General features: G+C 40.9%; 1 protein-coding gene across 4 annotated transcripts in view; it reads right to left on the reverse strand.

Annotated features, from left to right (window-relative positions):
* Window positions 1-819: 819 nt before the first annotated feature.
* Window positions 820-14555, reverse strand: part of NOL4 (nucleolar protein 4) — a 192256-nt gene continuing 178520 nt past the window's right edge. For 3 of the 4 annotated variants that reach the window (XM_050970991.1, XM_050970990.1, XM_050970989.1), the window contains 2 exons: window positions 11496-11676; window positions 820-1263 (listed from right to left, as the gene is read on the reverse strand). In XM_050970991.1, coding sequence (XP_050826948.1) covers window positions 1070-1263; window positions 11496-11676 — 375 coding nt within the window. In that variant the 3' untranslated portion in view covers window positions 820-1069. Of the gene's footprint in view, window positions 1264-7441; window positions 7523-11495; window positions 11677-14555 lie in introns of all 4 variants that reach the window. The other variant, XM_050970987.1, reaches the window with a different exon arrangement.

Genomic DNA, 14555 nt, shown 5'->3' on the forward strand with positions numbered 1-14555 from the left:
AATTATACAAATTATACCAGAAGTGTCAATGACCTTCCTGGTTAAGAATTTTGTTTAAATTAAGGAAAAAAAATAAATACACACAAGAGTGCAAATTTTCAGATTGTCACTTGCAACCTCTTAACATTCATCATCTACATCCAATCACAACTAGAGGGACTTGTATAAGACAGCAGCAGTGATCATGGAGTCAGATGAGCTCACCGTAAGAAATCAAATCATCTTTTTTTTTTTCTCAACGATATGTCTTTTTTAAAAAACGCTCAACTCTTTATTAATTGCTAATAAAGCTGCAATATATTACAGAATGGAGTTGAGAATGGCATGAATGCAGGAAATGCATACTTCCTTTGGAAGGTATTCCATAGATGACAATTTACAGTACACAGGGGAGGAAATTATCCAGCATCAAGAGTTACTCGTTGTAGAAAGAATATGAAGTTGGGGAGAAGGGCACAGCCAGGGATTCAAGAGAGGAAGGGGGGACTTAAAATATCTCCTCAAAACATTTTCAGGACCAGTGAAAAAGTTTACCAAAGTAAAAATGAAAAATCTTGAATGAAAACAAAAATCTTTTGTTTCGTTTTTTATAAAAATTACATTTTTTTAAAATACAAGATCCTTTTAATTGCAATTGTGCCCTGTAGCAACAGGACATTTGGCAATGTTTTGCCATATACTGCAGCTTTAAGTCCAATGAGTCAGTATCACATTCCACTAATATTGCACTTGGATCTTGAACCACTCGTTTTAAAAAGCCATCACAGCATCTTCTGTTTCCTCCACTTGTTAGAATGAGTTAATTTCTAGCCACTTTTTCGATATTTATGCTGACACACTAAAACAAAAGCAATAGCCTGGACACAGTAAAGTACCTCGGAAACACCAGAGGTCGAAGTTCACTTGAAGCACCTTAACACATCACTTTATGGATCAAGAACAGTGTGGCATTATGGTAATTAACTCTCCTAAAAGACTGTGCAGTAACTGAAGTGTGTGCTCTGGGAAATCAAAATGTCATTAGTGGAAATTCTGAGATAAGACCAGGCCGGTGTGAAGGTCACATGACTCAGTTCTGCTGCAAAATAAGGTTTTCCAGTTCATCTGCAGAGCGCAATAAAAACGCGGCTGATTCTCGGTACCCCGCCACCAGCTGCCTCACTGCGTTTATTTCGGTCGGACTCAGCTGGGGCCTGGAGCTGGAACTACTGGAGGATCCAGAGCTGCTTGCTAACTGCCTCTTCATACTGAGATCTGTTGGACCTGCAGACAGCAAAGGGAAAGAAAAGAAGCTTCAGATCGGCTGCCAGAGACATTTCACAGGTTTGTAGATACAAATGCAGAGCAGTAGGACCTGCTCTCAGCTGAGTGCAAGTAGCAGAAATAAGCAATAATTGTTCTGTTACCAGTTGCCTTGACAGGAACAACAGCAATTTATATTTATGTATCACAGACCCCACTTACAGAGCATGAGGGGGAAGTCCACTGCCAGCAGAAAATTACCCTCCAGGGGCATATTCCAAAAGTGTGAGCCATTTGCACCCCAAACCCTGCCCTGGGATCTGACGATGGTGATCAGGCAGAAGATTCATCTCCTGTGCCTCCCCGAGCTCCAGCTGCCATGGTGGACTTCATGGCAATATGCACACTTACAATTTTTATCACAGAAAATCCAACTTATGCTCTCTAGACAGCTATTTTCCCATTTTATGCTTCAATCAGCATGTGGCCAGATTGAATCCCTTGCAGACGTAGATAAATGGTCATCCACATGACTTGCCTGACGCTGTCTGATCACTTACATAAATAGCTGCTCATGAATGAGATTAGGCTGGTGACAATCTGGCTGCCACAGTGAGGAGCACACTATCATCTGTGAGGGCTGCATACAGCTGGCAACACATTGCAAGGATCTTGTCAGGCCAGAACACTGACAAGAGATTCTGCAGCAATCATCATGCTGTTGTATTGGCAGCTCACAGCAATATGCTTAGCACTTGTCTTCAAAAAATATTCTCAAGACCATGAATACTTCATATGGAAGACAGCATTCCTGAGGGCAGTCTGCAGGTTACTGTGACTGGCAAAACATCTGCCATCATGAACTTCGGCTTTGTGTGGAATTTCCCTGGCTGTTTGATCAGTTATTAACCAGCTAAGACACATGGTGCTTTAATTAAGTGTTTGCAATTTCCAATTAGTACTTTTTTTTTTCTTCCTGGAGTGCAAATTTGGACAGGTAGAATTGAACTGAGGACTTTTCTTAGCGTATATAGAAGGATATAGATGGCAACTGTACCTATTAAGCAAATCTGGGAAATATTGCTGTCTTATTTTGGCAGTGTAGCAAATCTATACTTCCAGCAGGCAGAAGAGCAGATTACCCTGACCCTAATCTTAATACTCTCCTGAAAATTGGGATCAAGATATCCAAAGCAATGTATCTTGCTTTCCTACAAAAAAAAAAAGTCACTCTTCAATTTGATCAGTACAATATATGTCAATGCCAAGATTTTCCAGCAAAGACTGGAATAATTTTAAAATTTATCCTATTCAACTGTAGATCACAGAACACACTAATTCATACTGTGGAGGCTCTCCTAATAATCTCACAAAACTTATAAGATTCAAAACCAGACTTGCAATCATAAGCAAGAGATGTCTGATTTTCAGAAGCTGAAGATCTGGTCATAAACCTTCTTTAATTTTCATTCTTATATATCTGTGCAGAGGTACAGGTGAGACCACAAAAAAATGTGAAGATTGCCATGTCCCTACAAAAACTGAAGTTAATGAAAAATTTCCCCTTGAGTGAATAAAAGCAGAGCTGGGACTATAAAAAGAAACTATTCAAATAGAAAGGGTCCTATTAGATCTGATTTCCTACTACACAACTAGCATGAGCAGCAATTAGCCTTACAACTTGTATTATCTGGTTTTACACCAGTATAACTGAACTGACTTTTAAATGGCTTCCAGTGTACTGAGGATAAATGAAGCATAATTACCTCTGTGAATTTTTTTTTTGGTGTGACCACATGCTGCAGGGAAATGATGACTATTTAAAAACATCCTCTGAGTTTCTTCACAGTCAAATCTTCAAATCTTAATCCAGCACAAGAAGAATGGCATACCAATCACAATGCCAGTTGAGCTGAATGGTTCTAAGCAGCCATTAAAGACTTCTACATTTATTGAGGCAGTAGTGAAAAAGCTGCCACTGACATATTGAGGGCATTGTGCTCCATATGAACCTACTTTAACTTTTATGTTCTTTCCTTGACTTTCATTCATGTCACTGCCAAAAACACACACACACACACACACACACACACACACACACACAATATCTGGCAGAACAGAGCTTCTCCAGCAGGTCATTTCATTTTATGGAATGTAACTGAAGGGCTTTTCTCATTGGTAATCCAGATTTTAAGTGACAGAATAGGATATCAATTTATGTCACTCATAAGTAAAATACACATGGAAGTGTGCTTGGTCATACCTCTCAGGTTTTCCTTACACAAACTGATGGTGCACTGCTCTGAAAGGAAAACTAGGAGAAGACCAGATACCCATCATGCACAAATCAGTATAAATGCTCACAAGTCTAGAGGGTCACAGTTATTTACACAGTCTGAAGATCTGGCTGGCTCTGTATTCCTCAATGTCTGGATTAACTTTCATGAAGAAAGTTCTTTAATTCTTCAGAATATTTATCTTTGCATCCTGAAGGTACTGGAAAAAGCTGCATGGCAGTCGGCATACACAAGGAACAATCACAACCCAAAAATCCTCTTTGTCTGGGAGATTTCTGTTATGTCAGAGCTCTTGTATACAAAGAAGAAAAGATATCTCAAATTTTTAACATACCCAGCTTCTTCAAACTACTTGGCGGGCTTTTTTTTTTTTTAATTTACTAGGAAAATGGGATTTTACTTCACTCCCCAACTTCTGCCTTTTACTTAACAACTCATAGCACTGTCCTCCTTCCCCCTCAAAGAAAACCCCTCTGAGGAAAAAAACTAAGGAATACACACAGAGAGAAAACTTTCACAGTTATGATTTTGGGACACTGGGAACACCCATGCCTTTTTAGGAAGGGAAACTGCCAGAGAACTGAACAGAAAAAAAAAAAAAGCCAATGCTTCATGTGGAGATAAGGATTTTAGCTCTTTTAATTATGTTATGTGACCCCTACATCTCACCTCTAAAGCTCACCTATGACAGCCCAAGCTCTATATCTGGGAGAACACCTCACTCAGAGATTAGTCCCAGGATGAGTTATATTGGTCTCAGCTTTTAATAGCTATGATAGACACTCACTGGCAGTATTAGAGATTCTCAAAGGTGGGCCAGGCTGCTAAATACTAAAATATTGTAATTTATTTGTAGCTTCATCAGTCATACCTGGTAATTTAAAAACTAAGGAATAAGTGCAACCTGTAAGTGCATTCTTGTACTGTAGATTTTTCCCATGTAATTTTATGCAAAACAGCTACTGAAACAAGAAAACCTAAACCTTATTTATACCTACCATATCTCTTTAATCAGAAAAATAAATCACAGCTATTTTGAAGGCTTAAAATAGCTGGTTAAGGACACTTTATGTACATCTATCTCCAGAAGCCATCACTACAGGTTACTAAATCTGGAAAAAGCTGAACAGCTTTACCACCATGTCTTTTAGTAACTATCTGTACTATTTCTTTAGTCTACTTAACATCATTTATTAAGCTGCCAGTCCTCACAGGAATGAGAAAGTGTATATAAAGACAGAAATCTGAACATTTTTGCAATGAATTTTGTAGTGTCGTGTTCCTCCAAGATTTTACTGCACATTTTAGCATACTGCTTCCTATTCTGGAGTACTTCAGGACTATTAAAAATCTTGATTGCAAACATTATTATCAGGTTCCCCAATGTCTGCTGAGCAAGCAAAGACTAAGCATATATCACAGAGACTAAGATAGGAGACTTATTTCCATTTTTTCTTTCTCTTAGTGCATATTGCTATAACATGAAATTGTCACCTTCCATGTTTCTCTAACAGCACAGCATTCTCACAAGAAGTGGATTAAACAAATTGCTGAGACAAACCCTTTCTTTTATACTCTTTCAGAAGACTAAAGTATTGCTCATCTACCTCTTTTTTAGGTCACCTGATTGACACTTTACATGGGAATATTTTTGATTTACTATCTCTGTCCAGTTACACTGACCTAATTTCCCCCGTGAGGTGCAATTGTTCTTGTTGGAAGCACATCAGGCTGAATATGAAAACTCCAAAAACCCACTCTTCATGCACTAGACAAACATTTTCATCAAATTAGCTGCTAGAAATGTCTGCCAATAAATACACTGTGGAACAAAAGGCTTTTTCTGTAAATTACAAGACTTTAATGGAACTAGTTAATGCCTCATGCACTACTCATTACCAACGTGATTTATATGAAATTCCAAAATATGGGTCAGATGTAGATGTGTTGATACTGATCCCTTAGACACTATCAACTGTCTCAGCAAAACTCCCTTAAGAATTGTATGTTGTCACTGGGTAGCTACCAATCTTATAATTAACAAGTACTGAAAGAATATTAAATGTGTCAGTGACTCTCAAAATGGTTATCACTACTGTAGATAATAATGTAGAATAAAAAATAATTTTTAAAAGCTTCATGTGCTTAAGCATCTACATGTTCATTGATAGTTAAGCAACCTTTTTCAGCAGTGATAATGCAAAAAGCAGTGACACTTATTTACAGAAAATACATTTGCCCATACTTTGAAATCTCTTGTGTGTAACTTTTCTATGGCACCTATTCTTCTCTTTTTTTTTTTACCCCATGAATGGCTTTAGAGGTTTGACTGCAAACCTTATATACTGCAATAAAACAAAATAGAAAAAAACTTATCAATGTATGCTACCTTTTCTTTCCTAATCAGATGTATTTATTGTAATAGGAATGCTTTATTGTGACATTACGTATCTGTCAATGCTTCTATTCCTCCTGCCTTCAAACACAGAGCAGATGTGCCTAGAAGTATTGTTTCAAGTGCCAGGAGAAATCAAGAAAACAGAGATTGATGAATTGGACCTTTTAAACTCCTTTCTCCCTTCTACACCTCTCCCTCTGGAAGACATATCTTCTGCTACTTTAACCAGCAGGGAAAAAATGCTGTCTTGCCTGAGGAAAGTGATATGAAAAACACAGAAATGCCTACAGCCATCATTCATTTTCAGTGATCAGGAAACACAGTGGTCTGTGATTAAAGGATTATATGAGATCCTCCCTATCCACCACAGGAGATTAATTATGGGCTGTATACTGTGTTGCCTTAACAGTTGTCACCTCAGCTCTGCACAGAGCTAGGAAAGGAGGATACTGCCCGGAACATTCCATTTCCATCCCAGCAGTGGGAACAGTAGTACTTGCCTATGCCACATGTTTGACAATTTGAAGTGGATGAGGAAGGAGGAACAGGAATGTGGGGAAGGTCTTAACAGAAAATTCAGCCAGCATTTTCCAGCGAGAAGTTCCCCTTTGCCAAAATACAGATCAAACCATTTAACTTCTCCCAACCCCTCCTTTTGGGTTTTCAAATAGGATTAAACATGCTGTCCCAGGTTCCTATATCTAACACTCTTGATCTGTTTCTTCATGCTCCAGGCTCTGTGTTAGAGACAAACTGTGTTCTCTTTCCCCTCTCTCCACTTTGATGTCATCAGGGTAGCACTGAGAACACAAAAGACTGTGCAAGAGTATGGTATAAAGAAGACCTGGAGAGAGGAACCACAGCAAAACCCCCATTTAACTACCACACCCTGGCATGCCAACCTATGAATAACCCACTGAACACTTTAAAAACTAGCTACATATTGGATATTCTCATCTGTTGGGTTTTTCCCCCTAGTTTGCCACCAAGAATATCACCAAGTTTATCACCACCATCAATCATGCAAGTGCCAAGATTTTACAGAAGGTTACAGCTTGAACAAATTTTTGGATGTGGAAAGGAGGTGCCTTCCTTCTGTGCTATCTCATTAACAAGTGGACAAGAGTGCTCAGTACTCCTCTCCCTGCTGCAGACCAGCATGGCCATGCTGATCCTTGGAGGTCAGCAGCACCTGCCCTGGGAGGCTCCCCCAGCTACCCCGCTGTCCTCAGCAGGGCTTCTCCATCTGCACAACCAGGGTGCAAAGGACCAGGAAGGCTGACTGGCACATGGGTAGGAGGCCTGGCTAAAGCAGGGAAGAACTTGGAGGGCATAGCCTCTGGAAGCGAGCAGCAGGGAGGGGTGAGCAGTGTCAGGGAAGTCCCTCAGCCACCAGCTGGGCCATCACGGTCAGCAGGCATGGGAGAGGAGGCTGAAAGAGAAGCCTGCCAGGGCCAGGATCTGCCATGGTGTGAACATAATGGGATTCAGCCAAAGAACTCACCTGAGCTGGAAGGGGACTGGACGTTCGTGGTGCCTGGGATGCAGTGCTGAGTTGTGGCTGTGGTGGAGGTAGGCTGCAGATCTGTGGAGAGAAATGGAGACACAACACTTTGTCTTACTGTGACATGAGGGCATATTCTGCGTGACCAGCACAACACGAGTCTGAAACACCCTCTGCTTACACACACAAAAGGAACTGACTGACATTTCTGGCTAGAAAACCAGACAATGAGGCAGAAGAAAAAGTCCCAAATCACCTCCAGGCAACCCAGCTATGGCAGCAGAAACACGTCCCACAACTCCTAGAGAAAATGGACTTCAGGAAATGAAGCAACTGCAAAGACCATGACTCCAAGGAGCCCAGCGTGATTTCAGAGAGAGCTGACAGTCATCAGGAGAGGGCAGACACCAACACATTGGCCTGAAATATATGGGGAGACAAGCCAATCCCACTCCTTCAGGAGGTGCTCAGGCTGCATGCAGGGACTTCAACAGCTCCTGGTGGTATGAAGAGATTTTGCTCCCAACATTATCTCCTGTCCTCACCCTCCTGCCCTCAAGCTGGACATTTTTCTGAGCTCAGTCCAGGAATGATAGAAGGGGGACAGCTGAAGCCTTTGTGGCTGGCTAAGAGCTGTCAGACAAATTTGTTTACATTCACTGAGCTATTGCACCTTGGAGATTCTCCATTCAGTTCTTTAACAGGAACTGCATAAACCTTAAAAAAGGGGAGCTGTGGAAATCCATCCTTCTCAAAGAGTAGCTCTCCTTTACCATCTAAACAAATCAAACACAACATAACCAAAGGCTTCTCCCCAGCCCATGTACAGGCTGACACAGACTTTGTCAACCCACAGATTGCTTGGTGAATGTTTCCAACCAAGCTGGATTGGCCTAAAATGTTTAAAAGGAGGGGGAAAGGACACCTTGGTTCTGTAAGACCAAGCCTTTTCCTTCTGCGCTTTTTTGCCAGCCCGTAAAAAGGAGGGGTCATTGCACAAGCTGCTACATTCTGTTTGCTCATATTGAGCAGTTTCATGAAGGCTTGCCCCGTGCAGTTGTGTGAGGAGCTAATTATGGCTCTGTAATTAGCCATGTGGAAGGACTGACCTCCCCATGAGGAGGGAAGCACTGCAACAGCAGGCAGAGAGAGGTCCCTGAGCCAGAGCCACCAAACAGTTGGGCGAGCAGATAGCTAAGTCTGTAAGGTCAGAGTAGGGGTGAACTTTATATGGAGGAAACAGCCAAATTAAATGAGTCACAGAATACAAAATACTTACATCAGCTGGACTACTAGACAGAGAGTTAATTGGACATTAGTTATCATATTACTGTGGGGGAAGGTCCAGAAATTGGTAATCAAGCAGTGAGTTTGATATTGCTATTGCAGCTATTGCAACTTCTTTTTTTTCTGTTTTAGCAGATACAAAAAACCAGACCTTATTTGTGTATACATGCATTCTGACTGAGGTGCCCATTTGTTTTTACACTAGGAGAACATCTGTAAATGTGACAAGAACATTTGATAGGTTACTATATTGAAAAGGAATTGCACTTTTAAATTAGTTCTTCGCTCCTGAAAACAATTCACAAGTAAACATCCTGTTCTCCAGAGAAGTATCTCATTAACCATTTTAACAGCCTTGCATATGTTTGGAACAAGAGTCCTTGAAACAGTGTAATGACTGCAACCAAGGGTCCTATGAGGTTTGTCAGGAGGGCAATGGTTATCCCTGTCAACTGCAACTCCAACCACTGCTCTTGTCTACCAATGGACACATCATAGAGGACTGACAGATCTCACTGGCCTCAGAGTCCTCCCACTCCTCCTGTGGGGAAACCAGCTACCAGAGCCAGAGCAATTTACTCTTAATTTCTGAGAGGTAATTAGGTTGGCTTCTCTTTGCTTTTGTGTCAGTGAGGCAGGAATGAATGGAGTTCCCTTTCCACAACTTTCCTAATGATCTTCCTGATATGGCAAGTGGATCACAAATCATCAGCCTAACTAGACTGTCAGCATCAACAACTGTTTTCCAAGTCCTGCTACACAAAGACCTTTGATTCCCGGATCCTACGTACTTTGACTCATGTAGGATCCCTGTGGAGAAGACAGGCACCTTTGCACAACCTTCCAACTGTGCAACCATAGGGGAGAAGTGCAATGGCTTACTGGGTTTTCAAAGTAAAAGGACATACAGACAAATTGTCCAGTGCATCTAGGGAAAAGCAAGGAAGAAGAAATGTTTGAGCATATGTCTGCATACAAATCTGTCTTGAGCTTTAATTGTGAAAAAAACACTGGAGTCCTCTATGTTAAAGGCACAAAGAAGATGTGGCTTCTAATCAGAAGCCACAATGAATTGATGGCTAAAAGTGAGGGTGGTTGGATGGTGGGTGCTGATGCTTATTATCTGTTCCCAACAAACCTCTCCTGTGATGCTACAGAAGACATTTAATTTGTACATAATTTTTTAAAATTGCATGTTGAAGCGACATTGAATACTTTTGCCTAAACCCCACAAGTCATTGCAAAATGCCAGTTATGAAAATGGATCCTATTACAAGAAGTTTGAAGGGAAAAACAAGTACACAAAACAGTTGTGATTCCTCACAGTTTAAGATTATATAATCCAGGACAATATTGATGGCTTTTGCTGACAAATAACACATGGGGAGCTTAATCCTCCTCTCAGTTGGGTAAAAGAGCAAAAGCCAACTGTTTTCAGTGGGAACTGGTTCAGATCTCTCTGGGCATAATGTAAAAGACAATTTTAAAGTTCTCATGCATTTTCACAAACAAACCCAGATTTCTACAGCTTGTTATGAAAATATTTGATCAGAGACCATATTCAGTGCCTCAGATGTGCCTTTCATGGGTATGGAAACAATTGTAATCATCATTCACACTGAGTCAAAGACTTTTGACAACTCAAGTATTACCTATTTAAAGACTTTAGAAAACTTAGCACAAATCATCAACAGACTTTGGAGAACTTTGCAGGCAGGGGGTGAGGAAGAATATGTGACTGAAGGTCCTCAGCACACCACATTCCAATAACTCCTTGCAGGCTGCAGCCCTGGCAGCACTTTGAAAATTGCTGAGCATGCCGAATGTAGAGGCTGTAGCTGAGCAATTATCATCTAGCCTAAGTCAGCCACTCTGCCAGGACTGGCACTCTCACCTGCCAGACAGGGATCAGCCAGGGCAAAACCCCAGGGATTTCTCCATCCTCTGAGACATTTCTTTAAATACAGTCCTGGGAGTCGATAAAACCTCAGGCTTCCAGAGGAATCACATTTTACTGACAGAGAGACAATACGCTTTGTATCAGAAGGGTATTGCTCTGCATTTGTACAAAGTCAATATGAGGGATAATTTCAAATAAATACTACAATTTGCTTACATTTTTATGTTACAAAAGCATGCCAAAGTAAGAAGAAAGGATAAATAAATGACACCACTTGTTCTTTTCAGAGAGACATACAACCTCATGGTGACACATGAGGTTGTATGTCTCTCTCACACCTTACCATTTTTAGTGTAGGGTATAAATGAATATGCTGATTTCTTATTTAACACTTGTTCTGCCAGATCCTTATCTGCAGCAAATTAAAGTAGCTGGTGAACCAATGTGACAAATCTGTGTCAATTCATTTGTGTTACACAATATGGAGTTGAGTGTTTTGAAACTTGAGCCAAAAATATACTAATGGCCTCCTTTTGTGATCAGTGTAGGAGAGGACAGTATTGACAGGGTCCTATAAAGTTATGCAAACAGACTGAAGATCTAACCTGGCATTTTTTTTACTCAGTTTTTTTAGAGGCTTATGGTTCAGTCTTGCCCAGTTGTGTATTAGTCCCTTGAAGATGGAAAGAGACCAGCATGCAGGGAGCAAGTATTTTGCTCAGCAGTAGCTGTTGGCAGGATTGTGCTCCTGCTCATTATGTGATAATAGCCTATGGCTATTGAACCCCATGGACTAGCTTTCAGTATAGCAGGGGGAAATACACAGCAGCACATATACATACAGCCCCAATTTGTAAGGAAACTCACCACTACTAGAAGCATCATTGAGATTTAGCAGCCCACCTCCGAGCCCTCTGTAACTATGGTAACTGTAGGTCCCATTGCCGTTGATGTACAACACCTCCTGCGTGCTGGAAACAGCTGATGTTGAGTAAGTGACCTGGGCTGGCTCCTGCTTGCACTGCTTGTCAGCTGGAGCAGACTCATCCTGCAAAAAACAAGAAAAGGTTTGGAATTATGGTTACATTTCACTTTGCATATGAAGGTCTTTTCCATTGTTAAGATTCTACATCTGTTGCTTTTACAAAAGTATAATGCATGATAAACAAGCACAGATATGTTTCTGATTTACCAAATATCAGCATAAAAGAAACAATGGAAATGAGCAAGAATACAGGTTTGCTAAAAAATCTGAGAATATGCATTTTTTTGTGCTCTGCAAACCAGCTATACTGATTCTCAAAGGAGAACATGTACCCTACCCTCTCACCCTGAAGAGCTCTTCTTCAAAATCCAACTCTGTCCAGAACAGTGGGAAAGGACAAGAAACAGCCATGTCCTAAGTACTGGAGTGACTCTTACAAGTCAGAGAATCACATATTTCTTGATAAGATAAACCAATACAGAATGCACCATCTACTTCTTTTGATGTGTCAGTCTCAGAAATGACAAAAGGAATAGAAGAAAGGAATAAAACTGCATTCTTATGTTTGGAGAAGTTTGAGTGAGTGTCCTTCCACACAAAGGCCATAAAGTAGGGATGCCTTCACAAAAGTGACTTGAATACTGTTGTTATCTGTTTAACAGCAGCGTGTTTGTAGACCATGAGCTTTCCTCAGTCCTTTCTGTTTGCCTCTTTGATGACTGCATAATATTTAACAGAATTTAGCACAACAGCCCTTCAATTTTCCCTGAAAGGAGATGCTTCAGGTGAAAATATATTATTCCCCATCTGTACTGACTGTATCTACTGCTTAGAGTACCTCACCTCCATTCAAGATCACAGAATGCCACAGTAGCAACTTTATTAATGACATAGGTGAAATAAAGAAAAGCATTAAGAGAAGCTTTAATGCATTTTAGTAGTTGGAAACAAGGAAAACTATCACTGTGTGACTGATCATCCTGACACAGGGACCTCAGTGACACAAAATAGGATCTAGTCTGTATGTATTTGAACATTTTCTTTGTTTCTTGACTTTTTAATGGGTTTGATTTTATACTTTTTGATGAAAACATATTTCAGTGTTTTCAAATAAAATGGATCTATGGAAGTTTTGTTTTCAAAGGACCTTTTCAGAGTAGTTAACAGAAAAAATAAAAGATCTGCTAAAATTATCTCCCTTATGTGTAGGATTTTTTGCTATTTTATGCATATCTCTGCTGCACAACTCTTTTATGGTTCATAAATATACCAAACTTATTAGGAATTCTATAAAATTTCTGAAACCTTTTTTATAGTTTTTACTTAGATCAAATAGTTTCAAGCAGTGTTCAGTCTCAGTGTTGAAGTAAATAGGGCTGTGAATCCTGTATGCATTAAGAGCAATTGTTGGTTTCAGTTCTCAAAAAGACACTATCAGCTTTTCTTAGATGAAGACATCCCTTTCTTGCAGGTATTTATTGGTGAAAGAGACTTTCACCAATAACTCAGGAGGAGGGATATATACTATTAACAGAAATTCTAATATTTAATATGGAACTCTGAACCATCAGATAATTAATTCCATAAATAATAAGAATGGGGCCTCTTGGGCAGTATTATGAGCTAAGGCAAAACTTTGCATTTTTAAGAGAGTTGGCCAAAGTGGTCTCCTAAGCATTTTCTTAAGTAATAATAATCTTAAACAAATCGCCAGAATTGCAAGGTATTTTTGCCAGGAATCCAACTTTATTATCACTGATCTTTTATCTCCAAAGGTCATTGATATCTCTTATGAGAGAAAATGTACTATTTTCTCAGAGAATATTCACATGCTACACAGTGAAGTTATATCTTGGCAACATAGCTTAACTCATAGTCCAAAATTTTACCACTCTCAAGACTCAGATGTTCTGCCTCCTTATGTCGAAAACTGAATGATACTTCCTGCCATAGACTCACTCAGAGCCTCATTTTTTTTTTTTTTTCACAGAGCTCAACAGCAGAACTTCTGCAAAACTATCAAGGACTAAACTGTGTTAGGGGCACAGTGCAAACAGGACTGTCTCCTATAGCTGAGAAGAGTGTCTCAGGATTGGTCTCCTTATCTTTGCTGTCTGGAACCCTCAGATTTGCTGTCCCTGGATTTACATGTCCTCCAGAGCCCCTCTAGTCAGGGCACTGAAGCCCTAACTGGGAGTCTCTTGCAGAGCAGATGCACTGAGCTCCTGGCAAAGCCCAGAAGGCAGAGCCTGGCTGGAGGAGGCAGCAGGGGAGCTTGGTGCACCTCGGTGCACACCAGCCCACGTGTTTCGGAGCACACGGCCAAGAAGTGGGAGACCAGAGTTCTGGCTACTTGTCACTGTTCATGGTGAAGAGGCGGAGAAACTGGGATGCAGGGTCTCTGCTGGCTGTGGTGAGGAGGGACCTGAACTCAGAGCTGCCATCTCCTAGCAACCAGGCTCCAAGCAAAGCTGCGGTGGGAGTCAACGCTGAAGCTGTGCCACTGCGCGGGAAGGAATGCACAATCCACGGGGTTACAGAGACTGCACATGAGAGTGGAGCATGACTCAGGTCCCTCTCAGAAGCTCTGCCCTGGGAGGCTCCCTTCCAGCTCCTCCCTAACACAAAATCCACAGGCAGCTTTGAGGTCAGAATTCCAAGTTTGGAGCTGTGCTGCTGAAGGGGGATCTTTGTACAGAGCAAATCATAGCCCTACAAAACACTGTGATGTGCCGAGGGATGGGGCTTGAGGTGCAGTCTGGGCACTCCAGTGGAGAAGGAATTCTCAGGCAGGCTAAAGGAGTTGAGGATGATGCTGCAACCAGGACTCCTGGTTCTGCATATGAACTCTAATCTCTTGGCCACTACACAAAGGAGGCTTCCTCTAAATATTACACATCTCTTTAAACAGCACACTGATCACCTGTCCCTGTATGATGAAT

Source organism: Serinus canaria, chromosome 2 (genome assembly GCF_022539315.1).
Source record: "Serinus canaria isolate serCan28SL12 chromosome 2, serCan2020, whole genome shotgun sequence".
NCBI lineage: Eukaryota > Metazoa > Chordata > Aves > Passeriformes > Fringillidae > Serinus > Serinus canaria.